The sequence below is a fragment of the Callithrix jacchus genome, chromosome 17 (genome assembly GCF_049354715.1).
Source record: "Callithrix jacchus isolate 240 chromosome 17, calJac240_pri, whole genome shotgun sequence".
NCBI lineage: Eukaryota > Metazoa > Chordata > Mammalia > Primates > Cebidae > Callithrix > Callithrix jacchus.
In genome coordinates this window covers 11,345,750-11,372,671 of record NC_133518.1, presented here as the reverse complement: position 1 = coordinate 11,372,671, position 26,922 = coordinate 11,345,750, and the positions used below count along the sequence as shown (strand labels likewise).

Genomic DNA, 26,922 nt, shown 5'->3' with positions numbered 1-26,922 from the left:
AAATCTTTTTTATGTTTTGGATTTGTGTCATATTCAGAACACATATTTTTCATTCTGCGATTATTAAAATGCTGTAGAGTAGGTACTACATGACTACTTTAGTGGGGGTTTTTACTTAGATACCACAGTTTGGTTGAAATGTGAACATTTTCTAATATTTTAAAAGAACACACATTTTTATTATTACACAAAGTCTTTAAGTGAAGAGAGAAAATACAAAGAAATCCATCTTCTTCCATCTTGTGACTACTGGTGAGGGATCTTAAATTGGTCAGAGAAGAGGAAGAGGAAATGAAGGTCAGTTGTTGAGGGAGGTGAGAAGACACCAGAGGGAAGCTAGAGTGAAAATAAGGGCCAATATTTTCATGTTTCTCTATTTTTACTCTCAGAGAGGGATAAAGCACTCATTAGTGGGTAATGAAATTTTAAATCTAACAAAAAGTATTTCAAATATAAAATAACATTTTTCTATATCTGATCATGAGATTAAGGCTGTCTAACTAACAGGAGAAGAGAATTAGGGGATGTTTTTCAATTTGGCAATGCTACTTGTTGTAGACTAGAATATTAGCAATTTTTCACTAAAGCTGAAAATACTTTTTGTTAATATGCAGTAAGTAGGTTTTAAATCTTTGCAGAAACCCTGAGATATTGGAGATTTTGAAAACCCCATATTATGGGTTAATATATTTTTTTTTTTCAGAGGGAGTCTCACTCTGTCATCCAGGCTGGAGTGCAGTGGTGCTAGCTTGACTCCCTGCAACCGCCACCTCCTGTGTTCAAGCAGTTCTCCTGCCTCAGCCTCCCAGGTAGCTAGGACTACAGGCGTGTGCCACAGCATCCAGTTAATTTTTATATTTTTAGTAGAGACAGAGTTTTGCCATGTTGGCAAGGCTGGTCTCGAACTCCTGGCCTCAAGTAATTTGCCTACCTTGGCCTCTCAAAGTCCTGGGATTACAGGCATGAGCCACTGCACCCAGCCCTGAAAATTTCTATTTTATAATAAGATGAATTCTAGTTTTCTTCCCCTACCTAATTTAATCTCTAATAAAGGTATTGCAAGATATGTATTAAGTTTTAAATTTTTTTACTGTCTTGGACATATATTGTTTATAGGAAGTTCATTAGATATTGGCATTTAGAATAACTTAAATAAACTAGTAGAAAAAGCCAGTAAGCACAACCTCTTTATTTCCTCTCAAAGACTATCACAAGGCATCTGTAATGCATCATTAAATGTTGGGTATTGCATTCAATGTTGGCATAAAAATACAAGTTAAATAAATGAAGAATACATGGCACAAACAGTAAACAAATATTGAAGAAAAATTATAGATGTATAGTTTGTTATAACTAGATCTGGTGATGCAGTATGGTAAAAATAAAACAAGACCCATAGAACCCTAAACAGGCCAAATTGAGGAGTAGTTTATTCCCATGCACTAATGTTGTTTGGGAACTGGATATATCAATACAGTACATATGAAACAGCATTGCATTTCAAACTAAAAGTTTCGGGATTAAATCTCAAGTCTATTAATTTGGGGCCTTAATTTTCTAATTTGTAAAATAAAGCTATTTTGCTGGGATAGGTTCCCTGCTGTGGGCTATTTAGGCAGGCTGCTAAGTCCTATATAGACTCATTCTTAAAAATTGTATCTTAAATGGCTCAGTTAAAATGTGCAGGGTTACAAGGAAAGCAATGACACTAAACTGCAGTTACCTAAGTAACATACAAATGTGCATTTTTCTAATATATAGGCTGTTTAAAATTAACACATTAAATGACAAAAGTCAGCAAAGTGTCTCATAACTGCCATATTTCCAAACTGGCAGTAAGTTTAATGGATATTTTAATGTTTTGGCGGTAACCGAAGTTTGATAAGAAAACATCTGATTTTAGTTGGTTACAAAGTTACAATTACTACTAATACTGTAACAAATGTTACTGGGTTCATGGCCTATTTCATAATTGAATGGAATGTTGAATTTCAGTGAGAAGTAAGTGAAAATAAAGATACTTTTTTTTTTCTGGTTCACCATGTTCACAGATCTTCAATTTTTGGCGGAGGGGTGGGAGTCTCAGGATAAGAACCGGTGGGCATCAGGATCTTTAAGTTTTTTTCTCAGTTTCAAATGTAATGACTTATCTGTGATTCCTCAGTTGTTTACATGTTCGAATTGCCCAGGATCACATCTATAAAGTTCTAAACTAAAGCGTTGTAACGTTTTGTCAAATTACCTCCAGCTAACCAAATAACACAATTTTCCTCACTACCATTAGTTAGAAATTAAAGTTTATTTTTTTCACTAGTTCTAATGAAAATTTTTTAAAACAAACAAAAAGGTGACCTGTCATCTAAGAGTGCCTATGTTAGAGTTCCCCAAAGAAACAGAATCAATAAGATATGTCTTGCTGTAGACTAAATGTTTGTGTACCCTCAAAATTCATATGTTGAAGATAAAATCCCCAGTGTTCTTGGTATTTGTAGGTGGGGCCTTTGGGAAGTAAACAGGTCATGTGGATGGAGCGATAGTGAATAAATTAATCCCCTTATGAAAAGAGAGGTAGACACAAGATCTCTCTCTCTCTTCTGCTCTTCATAATGTGAGGATACCATGGGAAAACTGTCATTAGCACACCAGGAAAGAAGCCTTCACTAGAACTTACCATGATGGCACCCTGATGAACTTCTCAGCCTCCAGAGCCATTAAAAATACATTACTGTTGTTTAAGCCACCTGTTATGGCATTCTGTTATAGCAGTCCAGACAGACTAATACACACACACCACACACACACACACACACACACTCTCTCTCTCTCTCTCTCACTCTCTCTCTTACACTCAACCACATTTTATATATAAACCTATTAACATATAATTGTTCAATTATATATATATAACTATACGAATGTGTGTGTGTGTGTGTGTGTGTGTGTGTGTGTGTGTGTGTATTTGTATATATAAGGAGATTTAGTATCAGAATTTGGCTCACATGGTTATGGTAGCTGACAAGGCCAGACGTCTGTGGTTGGAAAGATACAGAACTAAGAGAGACAGTAGTGTAGAGCTAGTTTGAGTTTGAAGGTCTGACACCAGGAAAGCTTTTAAGTTTCAGTCCAAAAGCCAACAGATTCGAGACCCTTAAAACGCTTATTTTTTGATTCAGAACCAAAGAAAGGAAAAGACCAATGTCCTAGTTCAAGGCAGTCCAGAAAGAAGGAGTTCTCCCACTCCCTTGTCTTGTGGGAAGGTCAGCCTTTTTGTTCCATTCAGGTCTTCAGCTGATGAGATGAGGGGAGTCCACATTGATGAGGGTAATCTGCTTTACTCAGCCTATCAATTCGTGTCAATTTCATCTAATAACACTTTCACAGATACACTCAGAATAATGTTTGACCATAAATCTGGGCATCCCATGGCCCAGCCAAGCTAACACTTAAAATTCACCACCACAGTGCCTTATACCAAGAAATCATTATTTTTTAATATCATGGGTATCTTTGTAATAATTGGTACATTGCTATACTGTAAAAAACAGAAAAACCAGTGGGATAAGTTATTTCTACAAAATTGAACTTATAAGAATATAACTGAAATTAAAAGAAAGTGATTTAATTTTATTATGATGTATGGAATACGATATTTTTTATTTTGAATGTTATATTTTTCTTGTTGTTTAAGTAAACAATCAACTTAGATTTCTATGCATGTAGAGTGAATGCTGCTGTATGCAGGAGAAAGCAGAATGTGGGGAAATTCAACATTTGATTTATTAAACAGATTAAACTTGTCAATGTGTCTTGGCATCACTATTTAATGAAAATATTGACTTAATATTTTTAATCTCATTTATATGATCATTTATTATGAACTTTTGCCTTTCAGCTTAAAAATGTACTTGTAAAGAGCATACAGATTTAGGACTGAGGTGGTGCTTTCATTTCAGATCTTCTATGGACTTGTGGTGGAAAATTAAGTTAGTGACATAACCACAGTCCTTGCTGAAATTGTTCATTTTATGAACTGTAATAAAAATGCTTGTTACCAAACATTAAATACGAGGTATTTTGAACTCACTGGATGAAATTTTTAATATGAATTTACTCAGGCTTGTAAATAAATTTAAAAAATTAATCGACCTGCACAAATTTGTTGCCAACCTCCCTCTTCCATGGTGCTTAACTTCTAGTAAATTGAAGAAAATTAGCATTTCTTCCTACTTGTCTCTCAGATATTAATGCTTATGAGGGTTGAGTAGATCAATGTCTATTACCTGATACAGATGTATTATAATCCACTGAAGTACTGTGAGGAAAAACAATTCACATTAGGATTGAATATAGGTTTACAATCACTTCAGGTCTGAATTTAGCCTTAAATTCATTACCTTAAAGTAATGAATAATGAAGATTTAGATTTAGAGAATAGTGTTTCTATACCAGGAATGCTTTTCTCTTAAGGGAAATTCTTAGATAAAGTGACCTGGGTTGGGGGTGGGGAAATCCCTCAAATATGCAAATTGGGTTCCTGGCTTTTGGGTTATATGGACAAATTTAGTTATCTGACATTTTACTTTGAAGCTAGTTAGAAACAAAGGCATGAAATGACAAAATGAAGACAGGCTTGAGGGTACCATGCTTCTTCCCCTCATCACCGGTTAAATTAGTGAGAGTAAGAAGTAAAGAATGAGGTAGACACAGAAAGAGAAAGGATGAGAGAGGGCTGTGTGTGCAGTAGGGGTGGGGTGGGGGATGGTGAATTAAGCCCTCTGCAAGGCCATCAGAGAAACTCTAGGTTCTGTAGGTGAGAAACAAGCTCCAGAAGTATTCCTCAGGAAACTCTGTTGTCCCTGAAGTCCCCATCTTGGTTTGGCTTACTTGAAGCATTTTCCCTCCCTCTGGGCTTGATTATGACAGGAGGCTCAAAAGTGGAGTGCTGCCAGCTCTCTCTTGGGTCACTCAACCCTCTTTTTCTGTATGCTATCCCCTCTCCATTAATAGTCCACATTTAGCACCAGAGATGTAGTTTAATAGACCTTAACCCTCAAAATAAAATTGTAAGACATTTCTAGACAATGCTCACTCTGTTGCCATCTTAGTTGGTTTGGAAAAAAAAAATGTTTTTATGTGGCAGAGGCAGCAGTAGAAACTTTTAGGGAAAAAGTTAGACTTTTAAATAAATACGCAAGGCAGAGCAAACTATAGTAGGAAGAATGCAAAGTGTTTTGGGGGAGTGTAATCCTGAAAGCTGAATGCTGCCCTTTTGGTTTCCTGAAAAATACAAAATATGTAAATAATCATGTACTTAGAGGAAACCATGGAAATGGAATGCAGTGAAAATATTAAAGCTGTAGGACAGTAGCTGTAACAAGAACAGAAAGACTAGAAGAGAATTCATAGTGGCTTCACAAATAGTAGGCTGAGGCTAAACCAGAATTGTGCTCTATGTAACTGTTAGAGCAAACAAATCAAGTAGCTGGGCCCAGTAGTTCTGGGTATTCAGGAAACTCAGGTGGGAGGACCACTTAAAGCCAGAAGGTCAAGCTCAGCCTAGACAACATTAGGCAACATAGTGAGGCTTCATCTTAAAAGAAAAAAAAATCAAAAAAGCACTTACAAGGATTGATTGGAGTGGAGTCATTTGTGCCATATTAGAAACTTGCATATATGAGAAACTAACATCTTTAGTCAGACGGCAGCTATAATATAACTAAATGTTTATATAACTAATGATGACAATGAAAATATCAAATATTAAACTTAAATGCAATGTTTATTTTTTTAAAAAATAATTTTTAACAGGCATATACTGTAGAATTTGAAATTGTTAATTTTTGACCATGCCATTTCTCTGTTGAGAAAAAACTTTCAATATAAGGAGTGTGGCTGAGAATTGGGGTGGGTATTAAGAGTTAATGTATGTAAAATGAAATTAAAGCCAAATGTATATTTTCATTTATGTTGAGTAGGATGCTTTCTCTGTCTTGAAAGGACATACCTGTTGCTTCACTAAAGAGAAAGTAGATCATTTAAAAATGGTTTTTACTTTCATTAGTCAGGCATCTGGAGAAAGTAAACACCAGATCCTATCATAGCCTCATTAGTGACTTAAAATGGTGCAACAGTCTAGATTTAACAAATTCAAATGGCTCTGGCCCTGTTCAGTAAATCTGAATGAGTGGAGCAGGCTGAGTGTGAGACACTAGTGATGGATGTTAAGACCTGGCTAGCTTGCCCTAGGCATTCAAACTCAACTTACAAACAAACCAACAAACAACAGGAAAAACCCAGCTAAGCAAATACCTCCAGAGGCGCTTGGGATTTGCAACATGTTATAAAATAATCTGTTTTTCATGATATGTAACCTCCAGGAGTCTTAAGCCAGAGGAATGTCTCAGAAAGTGAAAAAGGATTGCCTCCTTTTTCGAAAAATTCAGTTTTGAAAAGAAGCAAATTGGTGGTAGGGGTGGGGGTCATCATAAAATGGATTAAGTTGCTAGTGATTAGACTGCATGGTAAAAACATTCTTTTTCTATTTCGGAAGTGGTTAATCAGCCAAGAAAGTTGTAAACACATTCAACAGAAAGGGTTTCTTGTCTGTAAACTGTAACTGTGGCTTGCTTGTAAAGGTTCATACTGGCTTTCCATTTTAATTGATGTTTAACTTTGTTGCAAAGATCTTTCCATTAGGTCTTCAAATCAATTAGATAGTTTTGGAAATATTATATGTTTGTAACAACTATAGTTGAAATAAGTTGGAATAACTTATTTTCTTAATATTACACTACATATTTCTTTTGATAAGTGTTAGCAAAAGACAAGATGATCTGCAGAGAAAAAGGGTGGAGACTTTTTTTCTTTTAGAATGACAGACAGTCTGTAGACTAGGTAGGTACAGCTTTTAGTATAAGTGAAAGTATTTTCTGAAGAACAAAGGGAGAGTCTAGCTTAAATAGGGACAATTCTCTCCTTAGTTCTCAATCAGGTCTGTTTATACAAATGAAGGATTCAAACTTGTTTAGTTCCAATTGGTCAAAATTAGTAGAGTGCTGATTGGGTGTTTTCTATGCCCCAAACCAGAACTCTGTCACACTTTTTATTGGGTGTTTTCTATGCCCCAAACTAGAACTCTCTGTCAAACTTTCAAAGGGCTGGTGAGGGGCAGTTTCCAGCCCCAGTTTCTCTTGTGTCTGGTTACAGGAACTGTTCTGGCTCAGGGTATAAAGCAAATGTTTGTGGAGTTGCTTTTTCTAAGAAGCCACATGGCTGCTCTTTCTCACTTTAGCAAGGCCACTTGCTTCTGTTTTTAAATTTATCCTCCCTATTAACCACAGGGACATCTATCTCCCCTGGAGAGCTTGGGTCTTATTTTATCAGTTTTATTTCATGTAGATTATATTTTAAAGTATTAACACCGTGCCAAAGAGGCATGAACAGTTGAAAAGTTGATGTCTTGATTCAAAGGGAAACGTGGATTGCATACATTCTTTATGTGCCTGATACGAGACATGATGTTCTTCTATTTATTGCCTCATTTTCTCACAACTGCCTAAGACATTGGTATTCTTCCACATTTCATAATTGAGGCCACTGCATCTCAGAAATGTTCTAGATTTTTGAGAAATTTATTAAAGAAGACAATTTAATCAATATTAATTATAAAACCTTTAGTTTGTTTTAGATATTTATTTTATTTTTGTAAAGCTACTGTCATTTGTTTTGCATGTCAGGCAACTCTTATTTTAAGAAATTATAGCCTATATCCTCTTATATTCCCCAGAGCTTGCACTTAGCTGTGGGGTATACCATGGCCCACTGTAGTTGTTGGCATATCATCTTAAGACATCTAGGAATCTGCTTTCAGGAAGAAATGGAGGAAGTTTCTTCTTTATTTTTTTCTTTCTTTATTTTTGTGAGATGAAGTCTTGCTCTTGTCACCCAGACGGGAGTGCAATGGTACAATCTCGGCTCACTTAAGCCTCCCGGATTCAAGTGATTCTCCTGACTCAGCCTCTTGAATAGCTGGGAATACAGGCACTCACCACCACACCCAGCTAATTTTTGTAGTTTTAGTAGAGATGGGGTTTCACCATGTTGGGCAGGCTGGTCTCAAACTCCTGACCTCAGGTGAACTGCCCGCCTCAGCCTCCCAAAGTGCTGGGATTATAGGCACGAGCCATCATGCCCGGACGCTTCTTTAGTTTTTAATAAATATTTTAGGAAGAACAGAATTATACCTTACAAAGCATTCTTTAAATTTATGGGAAAACAATAAAATAACAAAATGTTACACCTGTTTAGAGACTCGACATTCCTTTAAATATTGTCAGAGTCATCAGAGTTCAAATTAAAACTATGATAAAAATGCTTTTGAAGCAACAGCAGCAAGCAAACCTTGATTCTGGCTAGTGCGAGTCATGCTTCAGTGAGCATCGGAATCAAAGAGGAGTGTTACAAAGCAGATTCCAGGCCTCTAGCGCCAATGTCCCCATCAGGCAAGACCATGTGGAGTCAAGAATTTTCATTTTTAACAGTTTCCAGGGGGACACTGATGCTGCTGATCCGTGGACCGTGTTTTGAGTAGTACTGATTTAGGGGTGACCTGGGAAGTATAGTATGTGTTAACAATTTGAATTATGTTTTTCAGAAAAATAATTTCAACTGCACCAGAAGAACTCAGTGCCCAGAAACCAATATCAGTTCTATACAGATACAAGGTGATGCTGATTATTTCATCAACCATCTTGGAGTTCCCAGCGTGCAGTTTGCTTATGAGGACATCAAAACATTAGAGGTGATTGATCCTAAAAATGCAAAACACACACACACAATATAGCAGACCTACAGAATTTGATTTTATCCTGGCTATTCAATTTTCATAGCAAATAGGTCACTATAGAAAAGCGGCTTCATTTAGAGAGTCATTCTTGTTTCTCAGAGGCTTTGTAATAGTATTTGAAAACATCAGCTCTTTTCAATAGTGTTGAATTCGATTTAAAAAGATTTATATTGTCACTCACATTTTCACACAGTGCTCTGCAACAAGAAATGTGCAGTAGTTGGATTAACATCAAAACATAATTGTAATCTTCAGTGTTCACAGAAACAGATGACATGTGCAATAGATTCTCCTCTCCTTGCCCAAGGGAAAGTGCATTTCATGTTCTGTATGTTAATGTGAGTCTTGTGGATTAGCTACCCAAAGTTAGTCAATAGTTTGCCTGCTTAGAAAAGATAGTATTTTTTTTGTGAAGATAGAAGGCTTTTTTCCCAAAGAATATCACAAAAGCATGATTCTCCTTAATTAAGTCTTTATTCATCCATCTTTTGGACTTCAGTCCTTTTAATCTTTCTCATAATTATGTCTTAGGAAACTGTTTCTCTGTGGATCTATACCTGTTGGGACATTTTACCTTCATTTACAAATTATTTATGCATTATTGGGAGCAATTTGAAAACCTCTAGGGTGACCTTCGTGAGGTAATTATTATATTAACAAAATAATGGCTAAAAAGTACAGTAAAGCATGGCTTGTTCTTCAAATATAGATCTTCCTAAAAAAGGGTGCTTAAATTATGTTTGTGTAGGCTCAACTTGAGCTATGCAATGTAATGTTTAATAGCTTCGAGTGATATTTAGCTTTATGTTTCTCTGCCGCCACCCAGAAAATGTTAGAATTCTTATTTAGTATATGTCTAATTCATCTTGGTTTAGTTTTTAAGCCAAGAATTTAGAGAGGCAGAATAGTATAGCCTTGGAAATGAGACGGAAGCCCTGACTCTGACACTTACTAGACAAATTATTTAACATCTTTCAGAATGATTTTACAAATGAAGTACTTTGGTATATTTGTGGAGTCTACTCTACAGAGCTGTGGGGAGGATTAAATGAGACTATGCATACAGAGGATTTTAGCTAACCAGATTGCAAGGCCCCATCATTGTAGTTATTGCAATGAGTACAAACACATCAGTAGAAGGGAGGATTTTGTTAACTGTTGAGAAAAACGAGTTGATCAGGCGAAGAGGTAGAATTTGGTGGGAATCAGCTGGAGGATCTGAGGTGTTAATTGGGAGAAGATTTTGAAATGGGAACCAGTGAAGTTCTAAGAAGAGCTGCATTATTCTAAGGGTAAAGTCTATCTAACAGAACTGGTACAGTCTGAAGGAGCCAATCAGTTTTTCAGATGATGCCCAGAATATCTAACTACCACCATAGAATTATTTTTATTATTTGTCTCCAAAAAGTAATTAAAATAGAGTCTCTTATGCTTTGTAACAAATGACCTTGTTGGTATTGCTTTAGTGGAAGAATTTTTAAAATGTATTTGTCCCTTACAAAATGTGAATGCTTGAGATGAGATAATTTTGTATGAACTCTCTGAGGAATAGAGTAACTGCTCCTTTCTGTGTTAACCTATAATAGATATCGGTATACAGCTATTAAGGGGAATTATGAATATTAAAAAAGACCTTATCCATGATGTAAAAAATATTTATCCTGTGTCAACTCGTAAAGCACGTAAGGAAATTAGAGCTTTTTAATTAACTTGCAATTACAAATATATATAGAAAACAGCTTGGTGGATTTGAAATTAGGAGCCCTGAAATTTTAAATCCCTGTACGTTTAATAGTCCAATTACATTGGTTTCTGGGCCTCCACTTTTTAAAATCTGTATCTTATTAAAAACAATAAGGCCAGGTGAGCTGGTTCATGCCTGTAGTTCCAGCACTTTAGAAAGCCAAGACAGGCAGATTGCTTGCACTCAGAAATTTGATACCAGCCTGTGCAACACAGTGAAACCTTGATTCAACAAAATAATACAAAAATTGGGTGGCATGTTTGCAGGCACCTATTGTCCCAGCTACTAGGGGGGTGGAAGGGGCTGTGATGGGAGTATCGCTGGAACCTTGGAGGTGGAGGTTGCTGTGAGCCAAGATCACACCACTGCACTCCAGCCAGGGTGACAGAGTGAGACACTGTCTCAAACAAAACAAAAACAAAAAACCATAATATGTACCACGTATTGTGTATTTACCACTCGTTGAGTACTTGCCATGCTATGTATTTTATACCTCTTATATCATTTATTATTAAAATGTCTCCATAAATTAGCTTTTATTATTAATTCTATTCATGCTGAGAATGAAATAGAATTTAAAGGCCACTAGCTTATCCAAGGTCATAAGGATAATAAATGGCCAAGACAGAAGTTGATCTAAGACATGTTTGACAGTAAGTCTATGTTCTCCACTATTGTATCAAAGATGGCAAATTGGAAGGCCAAGGGCAAGAGATAGTCTATCAATATATTTTGTTATTGAAACACTGAATTTCTGGAAACACTGTATACTTTTTCTCCATGGAAACAGTCAACTAAATGGACACTGCTCAGTAGCTTGCCATGTTGTTCATCCAAGAGTTAAGAAGAATATTTTCTTCAACATCTGTTTCTATCAAAGATCAGAAGTTGAATACTCAACTTAGGGTCAATGTTTCACCAGACTTGTGTCACCTACAGTATCTGTGTGGCCCCTATAGGGATAGAGCTCATTTAGTACAAAAAAAGTTACAGTGAGTAATTTCATGGCTGCTTCCACTTTCAGAGTGGTATACTGTAAGAGCAATAATTTTATGATTATATCCATGATTTTAAATAATTATCTATTTGAAGCTGATTTGGGTGATTATAATGCAAATCTTAGAATTACTATCAATATGTATGTTCTTTGTTTAGTAAGATTGATCATGGATCTATTATATTCAATTTCAAAAACTGAATCATGATAATACAGGAAAAATTGAACTGTGGGAAAATAATTCAGTGCAACAGAGACCACCTTTTACATGGACATGTCAATAAAACATGACATTTTGTAATGTCTGTCCCCAATATTTCAAGTTCTTCCACATTCCCACCAATGGCTTTTACCTGTAGTTTCTCTGGATGCAAATATATTGCATAAAATTACTTAAAGCCCCTTTGATCTTTAGCTTTTCTTGGCATCTATACTCTAATTTTCCAATAATTAAATTTTACAAATGCATCACAATCTATGGGTTTGCAAAATGTTAGAATGATTCCTTCTCATAAAATTGTATCCTGTTAATTGAAACATCTCTTGTTGTAAGCTTCATTTAAATAAGGTTTTAGATTTATAAACACCATTGCACCTGTTGGGAGAAGCATTCTGTACAGATTAAATACAATGCAGAGATTGTTGAAAAGGAAAAGAAAAGACAGATGCTTTCTGATTAAGAGTGCAATATATATGACAGTCTGGTGGTCCAAGGAACATTTCTTCTGTCACTTAACAGCTGTTTTACATTTTTGTTTCAGATCAGTGTATTTATTCTCTACAGGGCATGCCAGAGGGTCTATCTTAGTATATCAAAAGATCAATCCCTATCCTAGCAAGCTTCATAGCACAAATTGAAACTGATTTCTCACCCTGTTTAACCTTATTTTTTTTGCTCTTCTGCTTAAAATATTCTATTTTAAACCCAATTTGCCTCTATAATAGAGCATTTAACATTTAAATAATAATGAGATAAAAGAGTATTATAGCTTTTATATAGCAGGAGTCATGGCCTAATTGTTTCAATATCATTTAATAACCCAGCGACAGAAATTCAAGTAGCCTAGGTATTTTGAAACTCTTACTAATTTTTTAAAAGCTAGATAACTTTGATACCAATTCTAACTCTTAAACCAGTATACAGCAGCATGTAATTGTGTGTGTGTGTGTGTGTGTGTGTGTAAACTTTGACACTGAGGTCATTCTATGAGATAAAAGTAATAAAAGAAGTTCATTTGTGCGAATATAATACAGATAAAATTTGAGAATACATACATACATGTTTGAACAATGTAACTCAGTTTATATGCTGATTCTTCATGTTTTATTCTAAGTAGAAGAATTTGTTACTTAAATTAGAGATCAGTGCTTCATTACATTTTCTATTTGGAACTTAGTCATGGCCAATGTGAGGTTAATGGTTTAAAAATAGTTCTAAAGTCCATTGAAAGTTCTTGATTTAAGGAATCAAAATAGTTATATTTAACTACGTGTAAGTGCTACTGATGTTTTGAAGTATCTGGTGAAATTTGTTTCATGTGAGTAGCTACAAAACTTACGTAAAAGTCACTTAAGAATAAGATTTTACCTTTTCTACTTCAAAGTGTGCCAACTGAAAACAAGATGGAAAGGAATTCATTGGTGTTCTCTCTAGCTCATTACCTTTCTTTGTAACATTTCTTTTAAAGTTCTTACAATATGGTATTTAGATATGTGCTATCATTATTTTCAAATCAAACTTGCTTCATTTAGTGCCGGTGTTCTCACACATTTTGGTCTAAAAATCCATTTACCCTCAAAAGTACCAAAGATTCCTCAAAACAGAGTTTTGCTTATGTTGTAATATCTGCAAAGTAAAAACTAAAAGTGAGAAAAATATATAACATTTATTTTTAAATTATTTCAAAATAATAAATTAGTATTACATTATTTTAATTATTATCAATATAAATCTAATACAGAAATAAATCTAATGAAAATAACTTATTTTATTAAAAAGTATTAAAAAAGATAAAAATATAAATGAGAAGAGTGATGTTATTTTACAGTTTCAAAAATCTTTTAAAAAATGACTGAATAGAAGACAATTGGATTTTCTTACCTGTTTCTGCATCATCTTTTGTCATATGTTGTTTTAGTGGAAAAGTATGAGAAAAATCTGGTCCAATATTTTATTCATATAATGACAAGTATTTTTCTTGGGAGCTTCACTGAAACTTAATGAGTGTTAGTTTCTTAAAAGTTAATATCAATGTAGATTCTGAATCCATCTTAAGGAATTTTTTTGTACTCCATGTATTTGCGACTGTAGAGTGAAAATGAGAGTGGAAAAGGCATATAAAGTTACTAGCATTATGAAAATAGTTTTGATCTCCTGATTCTTGAAGGTCTCTCTGGCCCATACTTAGAGGAATGCTTATTTGAGGAAATGGACTTGGTTAGATCAGTTTGCTTTATTTTTAGTAACATCTTATTCTAAGATTTGAGCTGTGATTCCATATAAAACTGTGTCTTTTCTGGGCATCTTTGAGTATTGCTATCCCATTCACCTGATAAACAGCATGAAATAGAGAATAAAACACTCTCATAAACTGTGGATCTACAAAGAATTCTGCTTCTTAGAGGCATTTCTTTAGAAGAGAAGGTTAAACCCCAATCAACAAATCAACAGTTATAGAGCAGACTTGAAAACCTTGATTGTACAGTATATGAAATGCCTGTCACAAAAGAAGTGCTGTTAAAGTTACTGTATTCTCCCAAGAGCCTGAGGAATAAACACAGGAAGTTGAAATATGAGACAAATACTAAAAAATAAACACTTAAAACTCAAATGGATAATTTAAAAGATCATACTTCAAATTGCCTGATATTTTGAAATGACTGTACAGAGAACAGATTTCCCTTAGCAGTTGTCCTTGCTTAGAATTCTCAATAAGAATATTTATTCTAAATGACTATCATCTTTGAATCAAAATATATAGCATATACATTATATTTTGATTCTAATGCTGTTTTCAGTGATTATCTTGTGACCATTCTCATTATGATGGAGATAGTTTTCTAATAAAGATTTTTTAAAAAATAATTTCAATAATAATACTTGGAGAGTGGGTTAAGTCAGGTTGCGACTATAGGGAAACTTGAGCATGCTTTATTAACTGTTAACAGATATTTGTTATTTAGCCAGCATTTATTAAGCACTTGCTATGATTCAGGCACTGTGTTAGAAACACAAACATAAATAAAACATGCCCCTCTTTCCCTAAAAGTGGTCACAGTCTAGATTCAAACTCAGACATATAAGCAATGAAATAAAGTAAGTACAATGGATGTTCTCATTATTGGCTTCCATTTCACCAAGTTGCAGACCTAATTGACAATTTCCACTTTCCTTTTAGACATAATGGCCAACAATCAGATCTTTTTGAAGCTCATCATAGTAAGACCTTTTCTCAAGTTTTGCACACTTGTGTTCTCTCAGGTGCAGTGATATGCTGGCCTGGAGTCAACTGTATTCTCAAATCTATACAGATGCTACTCCACTTACAATGGGGTTATGGCCCAATAATCCCATCACATTTTGGCAATTTCATGTCTAAATGCATTTAATACACCTCATCTACCAAATATGTTACCTTAGCCTAGCCTATACTCAGAACGCTTTCGGTACAGTAATCAATACATTGCATTATATAAAACAGCCCTTGTGACACATTATTGAGCCCAGCATCAAGAGAGTGTCATGTTGCATATCACTAGTCCATAAAAAAGATCCAAATTGTATGGTTCCTACTCAATATTTACCACTTTCACACCATCGTCAAGTGGAAAAATTGTTAAGTCAAACCATCATAAGTTGGAGACTATCTGTATATGCCCTCTGCAAATGCACTGGTTCCTCATGATTAGGCAATTTAATAGTTACATAAGCTTGTGAATCATGAGTCTGAAAAGCAAAACTTCTAAGATACCTATATTTATGACAATCTGAAGGAATGAGCTGCAGATAAAAATTCTGATGTGTGAGGAACCAGGCAAAAATCAAAGACTGGAGGAAATTGATAGTAATATGGATGCATTCTGAAATCAGTTTACTTCACGAGTATTTTTTTTTTTTTTTTTTTTTTTGGAGATGGAGTTTCGCTGTTGTTACCCAGGCTGGAGTGCAATGGTGCAATCTCAGCTCACCGCAACCTCCGCCTCCTGGGTTCGGGCAATTCTCCTGCCTCAGTCTCCTGAGTAGCTGGGATTACAGGCGCGTGCCACCATGCCCAGCTAATTTCTTGTATTTTTAGTAGAGAAGGGGTTTCACCTTGTTGACCAGGATGATCTCGATCTCTTGACCTCGTGATCCACCCGACTCAGCCTCCCAAAGTGCTGGGATTACAGGTGTGAGCCACCGCGCCTGTCCAACTTCACGAGTATTTTTAAAGGCTTTATTTTGAACAAATGCAGTAATGCGGATAATGTACAGGGCAAGAAAGACATAATAGGATTTTATTTAACAAGCCAATGTTCAAAGAAAATGCCTTGGCTTTACTTCAAAATATTGGTCGATAAATATGCACTCACAGGTTTTTAATTAAGAGACAAGAGTTTACTTAATTTGGTTTCTATTTTTATTTATTCATTTATTTATTTAGAGACAGTTTCACTCTTGTTGCCCAGGCTGGAGTGCAATGGTGCAATATGGGCTCACCACAGCCTCTACCTTCCAGATTCAAGTGATTCTCTTGCCTCAGCCTCCCGAGTAGCTGGGATTATAGGCATGCACAACCATGCCTGGCTAATAGTTGTATTTTTAGTAGAGGCAGTGTTTCTCCATGTTGGTCAGGCTGATCCCGAATGCCTGACCTCAGGTGATCCACCTGCCTCGGTCTCCCAAAGTGCTGGGATTACAGGCATGAGCTGCCATGCCCAGCCAATTTGGTTTCTTTTTAAAAATCTGATTATTTACGTGAACTAGCTTCTAATTAACCTGTCAACCAGTGGAAGAAAGCATATTGGCCAAGCAGACTTCCAACGTACAATGAAATGTTAAGGAAAATTATGTTTAACAAACACTCATATGCTGTTTGTGCCAGGCATTGTTCTATTCTAAGTCTTTCATACATGTTAACTCACTTAATTATTGTAGTTATAAAGTTATAACTAGCACCTATGTGGAAGGTACTATTGTTATTACTTTTTTATTTTTTTGCCATGGAGTTTGGCTCTGTCACCCAAGCTGGAGTGCATTGGTGTGATCTCAGGTCATTGCAGCTTCCACCTCCCAGTTTCAAGTGATTTTCCTGCCTCAGTCTCCTGAGTAGATGAGATTACAGGCATGCACCATCATGCTTAATTTTTGTATTCTTAGTAAAACCAGGGTTTCACCATGTTGTCCAAGCTGGTCTTGAACCCCTGACCTCAGGTAATCCACCCTCCTCAGCCTCCCAAAGTGCCGGGATTACAGTGGTGAGCCACTGCACCCAACCTACTGCTACCACTATTATTAAAGATGTGGAAACTGAGCACAAAGCAGTTAGGAAACCTGGCCAAGATCACTCATCTATTAAACAATAGATAGAATCAAGATTCCAGCTCAACATTCTATCACCAGATTTCTGGACTCTTTTCTCTACATTTATGCTATTTCTCAAGGTTTCTAGATAAAATGATATACAGTCATGTGTCTCTAATGATGGAAATATGTGATATTATTGTGTAAACATCATGGAGTGTAGTTACACAAAACCAGATGGAATGGCCTCCTACACACCTAGGCTGTGTGGCGTAGCTTATTCATCCTAGGCCACAAACCTGCGCAGCATGAGACTGTATTGCATACTATAGACAATTATAATGCAATGGTATTTGTGAATCTAAACTTACAAAAAAAAAAAACAGTGAAGGACAATATAAAGATAAAAGTGGTGCACAGGTATAGGGCACTTCTTATGCATTCATGGAGCTTGCAGGACGGGAGGTTTCTCTGGGTGAGTGAGTGGTGAGTGAATGTGAAGGCCTTGGACATTTCTGGACTATATTAAAGACTTAATTAACACGATACACATAGGTTACACTAAATTTATTTTTTACATTTGTCTTCAGCAATAAATAACCTTAGCTTACTCTAACTTTTTTACTTTGTAAAACTTTTTTCACTTTTTGACCCTTTTCTAATAACATTTAGCTTAAAACACAACCCACTGTACAGAAGTACAAAAATATTTTCTTTCTTGATATTCTATAAGCTTTTTTTTTTTACAAACTTTTTATTTATTTATTTATTTATTTATTTATTTATTTGCTTTTAAAACTTCTTTGTTAAAAACTAAGACATGAACACACATGCTAGCCTAGGTCTCCACAGTGTCAGGATCTCCAAACCTCACTAGGTGAGAGGAACTTTTTAGTGTCATTGTACCCTTATGAGGCTACCATGGCCTATGCCACCTATCATTGACCAAAATGTTATGTAGTACATGACTGGATTTCTAAAATGTTTTTTTATCTTCCACTAGATTCATAGTGCAATATAAAGCAATCCCGCTTAATACCTATTTTTCTACTTTTCTATACAAAGGTCATAAATGTTTTAGCTTTGGGCATTTTCAAAATTAAGCAACAGCTATAAATGGGCAATACTTCTTTGCTGAGTTGAAAATAAACCCATAACATATAAACAGTGACAAGAACTAATGTTAATGTTTCTTTATAGTAGTTTGTTTATTATTTTACAAAACAGAGTCTATAGTTAGATTCTATGCATGCCAATGTTTACATTACCAAAAAATACAGGTCTAATGAATTAAATGCATTATAGGAAAAATATGATCGAATCAACCTACTCTAAACATGAGTATTTAGTTTCCTAAATTAAAAAATACATATATATTGCTGGGCTCGGTGGCTCACGCCTGTAATCCTAGCACTTTGGGAGGCTGAGGTGGGTGGATCACCTGAGGTCAGGAGTTCAAGACCAGCCTGGCCATCATGGAGAAACCCCATCATTTAAAAAAAAAAAAAAGATATGATGATGATTTTTCTTGTCTCTTCATTCCTTGGTAACTGTTCATGTAATGTGAAGACTAGTTGCTTTTGTGTTGTATTTTCTCTATCCCTTGTTTTCTAATTTTATTTCCAAGTTAATTTTGGGATATGAGGAGGTGAACAAGTTCTTCTCTTCTAATTTCAATGACAATGGCACATTTCTTTGAGTAGAATATTGTTAGATTTAAAAACATTTTGGAAACTAATTTAGATGATTTTTTAAAATTTAGGATTAAAATGTTAAGAGCTGTTTTGATACCCATATGCTTTAACAGTAAACATCAGCAGGAATTGGATTATCTGGAGCTCGGATACCTGTGGATGATGACTACAGCCACGAATGAACTTCCTTGCCCTATTATTGAATCTCCACAACTTCATCTTATTTTGTTTCCATCTGGAATGGCAGGTTTCTATGCCTATTTCACAGTTTACATACAGAGAAACTCACCTTGTTTTTATTTTTAAATAAGCAAATGTTTCTGTACAGACTACAAAGAAAGACACAGTAGCCTTGATGTCTCATAAATGTTAAAAAATTTTAAAAAATAGATTGAGGCCAAGGCTACTTGGCTTATAAAGATCAGTATTTCTTCTTCATAAAAGTTTTGGCTTTTACATTAGTCTCAAGAGGGCTACAGTTGTCTTCAGTATCCTTTCATGGTGCTTCTGTTCCTGTGACTTTAAATGAATGGAAATAATGCTGAAGAGAACAAAGTGTTTACCAGTATTTTTATTTCTACAGTCTCCTGTCAATAGCTGTAGCCTTGAAATTACTCTTGTCTAATATTCTGCTATCACTGAAGAACATTTTAATTCTAAATAGCGCAATGTTTATGTGGTACTTAGAGGTGAACAGAAGTAGGAAAAAATAAACTGTATCTTTATGTACAAGGTCATTTTTCCATTTCCTAAATCAGAACTTTGTTGCTTAATATTTATTCGTGATGATTCTTACTAAACCATTAGAAATTTTACATTTGCTGCATGCTTACAAATAATTTCTAATTAATGACTCAGGTATATATAATTAATTCAACCATAATTCATACAAGAAATTTTGGGTAAATGCTGCTGGGGCCTATGTTTAGAAATAATGAAATTGGATTAGGACTTTGCCCATCGCAAAACATGAGGGTTAAATTTAGGGTGCTTTGTCTCCTAGTACTAGGCAAACTCCCCAGGTTAGGAACACAAACCCCATTGGCTACCATTGGTTTGAAGACTTCCACCAGTTCAGGGATGATTTTGGATAATCCAGGTGATTAAAATAAGATCAGAGGCATCTTTGGTGAGAGGATGCTCCCAAGAGTAGTGGGTCCAGAATGGGAATGGTCCTGACTCCTTTTGATGAAGTGATTGACACCAACGACACTCATTGATTCATTGACTTTTAGAGTAGCATTGATCATAGTTCCCAAATATTTTCATTCATTACTCTATAGTAAAAGGAAATAAAAGCCTAGAGAGATGTATTCAATTGACTGAAAGTGTTAAAAAGAGTTAACTGCAGACTCAGTTCTCACTGCTCACAGTGCTTCTATCTGTAGCCGCTCTCTTCTAAACTCCTATATGTTTCATTCTTTCTCTTGCTGCTTTTTTCACCCATGCAGTTCAAACTCATGTTGTTAAAGGGTCAACTGTATTTTCAGTTGACTCTGAAATGTAGTCTATTTCAGCCAATTAAACTTGATGTTTTATATTTGCCCAGAAGTGAAGCCATAGCCTGGGCTTCTAAATTTTCAGGTGAACATGAGGCAGTGGTAGCGATGAAAGCATATGTCCCATATGGCAAAATGCTGAATATTTAAATGTTACTAATCTAACTAAAAAACTGTTAAATCAACTTTTGTCTTCCTTCCTAATTTGAAAAACGCCTATTTAACATGATTGGGAAGGATGGGTTTAAATGGAATGTTCTTAGACTCCTGAGAATCCCACTCCAAAAGAGGAAGTTCTAGTCCCCAAGTCCCTGATTAGTGATTCCTGACCTGTTCTTCCTGTGCTGTCTACCTTGACTCCGTCTCATACCGTGAGAGACCTTGCATATAGGTATGGTGGGCACCCCAGTCTACATTTTTAAGCACGATTTATAATTCATACAAATAGTTGCTCCTCATCCACTTCCTTGGCTTTGTGTTACACTGTAGAGAGACAGACCTACATGTGATAGACCTAAAGATGATAGACCTGGAGAAGAGGGCTACCCAATCCCTAGAAGCAGATATAGGGCCATTTGGGCAGGGAACTCTGAGATTCTAGAACTCAGAGTAACGAGAACGTCATTTAAAAGGGAAATTGTGGACTCTGTACACATCTATGTTGATTTAAGTTTGAAAAACTTTGGAGTAAAAAAAAAATGCCTAGGCTGTACAACTCAAACTTTGCGTGTGCCAAAAGACAGTAAGTCGTGGTGTAAGTAAAGTATGTGTATGCCTGAATAAACCTGACCCAATGTGTTATCTAAGATTTGTCCCTCAGAAATCTGGACACCTGAAACAACTATTATAAAATCATTGACGATTTCAATTAGGTTGTGGTCTAAACTGGGTTTTAAAAGGTGTAGCTATTCAATGGTTTTGCCCTGACCCTTTGAGGTACTCAATACAGCAAATAATTCCCAGGATATGTTTGAAAATAGGTATCAAAATACAATATCATAGGGGCACAAAAAGAAGTAAGAAGTTGTCTCAAAGTGTAGAATCTTCCGTTAAGGAAACTGTATCTGGGAGATGTGATTTTAAACAAGAGTTCATTTTAGGAGAGTTTCTAAGCAAAGAAATGCGTAATCAAACTTGGTCAAAGTATAGGCAAGCTCCAAATGCTAACTAACTGTCGTCAACTCCACTTTAAAGATTATGGCCACATACTACTGTGAAAAGATGGTAGAATGGTGTGTGTTATAACCCATAATTGGTGTGTGTATGCATGTCAAAATATTTTAAGCAAAGAAACATCTTTGGATACTTTTTGACAGAGGATCATTAGAATTGATGAGTTTGAATCTTAATGAGAAAAATGTAAATTCTAAATTAAAACAGTAGAAAGAAAGAAGGGAGTGTTGGTTAAGAATTTAATCTGAATTTATTCAAGTTTCTGTTGTTCTACTGGTAGCCATAGTACTTTAGTTTATGTCTTGCAGACAGAACACTACTATGTAGCATAATATAAAGAAAATATTATGCCAGAAAGCTAAATAATCCCACTGTTTGCTTGAAACATTGTTACTGGTAATTTTATGTTTGTTAAATAAATGTATGAATCAATGTATGGATATAATTTTTATTACCATTTTGATTATAGATACTATGTGCTCACAAAGGTTAATTTCCCTCCTTTCTATCCTTATTTTCTTCCTTATTTCCTTTCCTCCTTTCCTTTCTTCCTTCCTTTCTTTCCTTTCTAAAATTTCAATCTTTAATTAAAATTATATCATTGTGTATATATACATACATAGAATTCCTATTTATCTACCTAAAATTATATTAATACAGGTTTTCATGTTATTTAAAAACATGTAAACAGATCATTGCATAGTTATATCATAATTGATATAACTATTAAATGCTGTTGGATATTGTTTGCCTGCATTGTTTTGTTATTATAAAAAACCTTTTGTTGAGCAGTTTTAGAATTGACATTTGTTTCTCTCTCAAGTTCTTCTAGGATAAATTTCTAAGCATAAAGTTTGGACCAAAGTTTAAATATTTAAGCCCCTTGAAGAAATTGAAAAAAAAAAAACTGAATGATGGTGGTACCTTTAAAAACCTTTATGGCAGATCACTGATGTGCCATTTAAAGTCACCTTGCTGAAAATGTGCATTAAAAATATATATTTACCAATTCTTTATTTCAACTAATTTTTTTCTGTTATTATAATCAATATTAACTGATTGACCTGTTGAATTTTTTTGGAAAGAATAGTCAATTTAGTGTCTCTATTTGGAAATAAATTTAGTAACATAGATCAAGATATTTGAATCTTTTTCCAGATGTAAAAACAGAAATAATATGGTATAGAGGACTATAAATAATATGGTATAGAGGTAATTTGAGGACTTACCACAAGACATTATAAATTTGTAATTAACTTAATAATCAGTACCAGGATTACATTTATAAAGGAATCTATGTTCAAATTTAGCAAGGTATGAATCTATCTGCAGATGAACATACTCAGATTTTGAAGACTGAACTTCAAGAATCTTTGAAACATTTGAAGTGTCGAAGCTAGGAAATAGAAATCGCGTGATGACCAGGTTGACAGGTGCCAGGGATTGGCTTATGAAAGTCTTACTATATTGTTTCATGCTACTACAAGGACGTAATATATAGAACTCCTTCAACAAGGTTATAGTAGTTTCTAAAAGGGTAGGAGAGAGGGGACAATGACAATAATTAGAGTTAAAAGTGTGCATAAATCAGGGTTTAATGATTTCAAGGACAAAATTTTAAAATTATAGGTATTTGCTTTCAGTGCTGAATAAAGGTATATGTGTATGCTTAGGGATGAAGGGGGGTGAGAATTATTAAGAGGCCCAGGGCATGATTAATGTTCCTGTCTAGTGGGCATGCCACCCCTTCAAAATAGCTTGTACTGTTACTACACTATGATTAACCTGTAAGGCAACAGAAAAATAGACTCATACCGCAGTGCACTCTATCATTCCCTGATATTTTTTAGGAGGTGTCATAGGAAAAAATGACACTTCAACTTGTGTAGGTGGGTGGATGTGGTTAGTGTGAAATTGGACGGTATAGAGCCCTGAATATAAATGCTATTTATGAGATCTCTATTTTGTCTGTTTTGTTATTGATTTTTTTTCTGTGTTTTCATACATAAAGCATTTTTCTCAATATAAAGAATGAAATTCAAATTAAGCATAATATTTAACTCTGATGCTAAAAGAGATATCAGAAACATAGGCTTACAACTTTCTTAAAATCATTTGTTAAATTAGTTTATATTTCTGAAAAATATCCCAAAGAGGGGAAAAATGGAAAGGAACAAATATGTTTTGGTAACAGAAAATAATTTAGTTTTTTTTTATTTCTTAGAAATGTTAATAATCATCCCGATTAGGTTTAATTGAGCACAAACTCTGTGCAGAACACTATGCTATGCATTAAGAATAATAGAGGTAAGATATCATCCATGTTGCTCAAGGGATTTATAATCTCTAGAGCGTCTAGGCATAAGTATAAACAAATGAATGACAGTAAAAGTAAGATGAAGTTCAGTGCCAAGCGATTTCCATAGACACGAAGGGTACCTGAGCCATATCAAACACAGTGACTGAGCTAAACTTTTAATTATTTTTATTTTCCTAGAAACATCTATATGCATATATGCATGTGTGTGGGTATGTGTTTGTATATATTTGTTTATGAAAATGTTTTACATAAATATAACATTGTCATAGATTCTTGGACAACTTTTTGCAATACAGATACACCCACCATAGATGAAGTAAATCTCAAGGGGAATATAGTGGAAAAATAAAATCTGAGTCTGTAGCTACCAAATGATAAATCAGAGAGATAGTAGTTTCAGCAGAGAGCAGGTCTTGCAAGTCTGCAAACCATTGGACTTCTCTGTAGCTCAAAGTGACAGCACTCACTGTTAAATGCTCTTCTTTCGTAGAAACGTTCAGGGTCAGTTTCTCAAATCACCCATTGATTGGCCACCCATAGAATTCATTTCTAAAAGTGTCTGGGTAGAATAATATCTTTTTAAATCCAGAATCTAGACTTCTGGAAACACTACCTATGCAGGATATAGCTATAATTCCATTCATCCAAATACTAAGCACTACTTTTGAAATCATCATTGACTGTTCTGTTCCTCACAACCTGGTCAATCTTTTCTTTTCTTTCTTTTTGTCTTTGAAATCATCATTGACTGTTCTGTGCCTCACAACCTGGTCAGTCTTTTCTTTCTTTTTGTCAATCACTCTGTTGCTGAGTTCAATTATTTTTTCTTACAGTTTCCCTTATAGTTATCATGTAATCTCTAGTAATTGTTACCTAATTCAGGCAATGCATTATTTCTTCACGTCTCGACTTTTGGTTTCCTTACATGTGGTCTTTTGTCACCTTTTCATGACCACGTCATCCTATAAACTGCTTGGAGACTAACTTAAAAAGCTGTTTTGATTATGTCATGTCTCCTCTTAATTTCCTTAGCTTCATACCTTTCCATGCTTTCATTGAACAATGCTTCTTTTAAAAATAATTAATTATGGCCGGGCGCGGTGGCTCAAGCCTGTAATCCCAGCACTTTGGGAGGCTGAGGCGGCTGGATCACGAGGTGGAGAGATCGAGACGATCCTGGTCAACATGGTGAACCCCGTCTCTACTAAAAATACAAAAACTTAGCTGGGCATGGTGGCGCGTGCCTGTAATCCCAGCTACTCAGGAGGCTGAGACAGAATTGCCTGAACCCAGGAGGCAGAGGTTGCGGTGAGCCGAGATGGCGCCATTGCACACCAGCCTGGGTAACAAGAGCGAAACTCCGTCTCAAATAATAATAATAATAATTAATTATATTATAAGTTCCAGGTACAGTGCAGAATGTGCAGGTCTGTTACACAGGTAAATGTGTGCCATGGTGGTTTGCTGCACCAATCAACCCATCACGTAGTGTTAAGCTAGATATGCATCAGCTCTTTGTCCTGATGCTCTCCCTCCCGCTGCCCCACAACAGCCCCCAGTGTATGTTGCTCTCCTCCCTGTGTCCATGTGTTCTCATTGAACAATTCTTAATGATACCACAAATAACATAATATTTTCTTTTATCACAACTGTTTTCTTTATCGTTCTGATAACATCTAAGAGGGTAATTAATGCCTTGAAGTTGATTTTTTATCTTAATATCGAATATGCAAATTAAACTAGAGATTTTGTAAGCATATTTCCATGATTCATTTTTGCCTAGAGTGTAGAACTGTGAAACAAGACATTGAAGCAGGTTAATCCCTAATTAAACAGTGTATCAGTTTCTTGATGTTTCCAAAGTACCGTAAACTGAGTGACTTAAACAACAGAAATGTATCATCTCATCATTCTGGAGACTAAAATTCCAAGATCAAGATGTCTGTAGATAGGATTGGTTCCCTTGAGGGTGGCAAGCAGAAACCGTTCTGTGCTTCTCTTTTAGCTTTCGGTGGTTTGCTGGCCATGTTTAGCATTTCTTGGCTCGTGGAGCATAATTCTAGTCTTCACACAACGTTTGAAGGTTTCCCTTGTCTCTGGTTTTGTGTCCAAATTTCTCCTGTTTATAAGGATGCAGTCATATTAGGGCCCATTCTCAAAAACCTACTGTTACTTATTTCTCTGCAAAAACCCTCTTTCCCAATAAGGTCACATTCACATGCATTGAGAATTAGGGCTTCAACATCTTTTGAGGGGACACAATTCAGCCTATAACAAAGAGTAAGATATTCCTTTATGTGGACTGCAGATAATTTTTTAACAATGAGTTTCTTACTTGATCATGTTGCTATTCTTTTTTTTGAATTCCAACTTTTCTATACAGGGAGTATACATGTAAGATTGTTACATGGGCATGTTGCACCACACTGAGATTTAGGGTACAGATCCTGTCATCCAGGTAGTGAATATAGTGCCCAATAGGCAGGTTTTCAACCTACACAGCCCTCCTTGGTCTCTCCCCCATAAATAGTCTGCGTTATCTATTGTTCCCATGTTTATATTCATGTTTTTATGAACAATGTTTAGCTCTCACCTATAAATGAGAACATGCAGTCTTTGGCTTTTTTGTTCCTACATTAATTCACTTCAGATTATGGTCTCCAATTCTATCCATGTTCTTTCAAAGAACATGATTCAATTTTTTCTATGGCTTCGTAGTATTCAATATATATATATATATCACATCTTCTATTCAGTCCAGTGTTGATAGATACCTAGGTTAATTCCATGCCTTTGATTTACGCCTCTTTGCTATCACAAATACCATAGTGATGAACATATAAGTACACGTGTCTTTTTGGTAGAATAATTTATTTCCCCTTGAGTATATATACCCAGTAATGGGATTTCTGGGTCAAACGGTATCTCTGTTTCTTTGAGAAATTGCCAAATGGCTTTCCACAGTGGCCGAACTAATTTACGTTTCCATCAACAGTATATAAGCATTCCCTTTTGTCTGCATTTTTGCCAGCATCTGTTGTTTTTTGCCTTTTTAGTAATAGCCATACTGACTGGTAATGAAATGGCATCTCGTGGTGGGTTTGATTTGCATTTCTTTGATAAGTGATGCTGCGCATTTTTTCATGT

The 26,922-nt window shown here is 35.3% G+C and overlaps 1 protein-coding gene across 14 annotated transcripts in view; it reads left to right on the top strand.

Moving 5' to 3' along the window:
• NAALADL2 (N-acetylated alpha-linked acidic dipeptidase like 2) overlaps nucleotides 1-26,922 on the top strand; it is a 1,449,120-nt gene that overhangs the window by 1,221,510 nt on the left and 200,688 nt on the right. For 13 of the 14 annotated variants that reach the window (XM_054246909.2, XM_054246903.2, XM_054246907.2 and 10 more), the window contains one exon: nucleotides 8,654-8,800. The exons of the other annotated variant lie outside the window; for it this stretch is intronic. In XM_054246909.2, coding sequence (XP_054102884.1) covers nucleotides 8,654-8,800 — 147 coding nt within the window. The remainder of the gene's footprint in view (nucleotides 1-8,653; nucleotides 8,801-26,922) is intronic. 14 annotated transcript variants of the gene reach the window in all.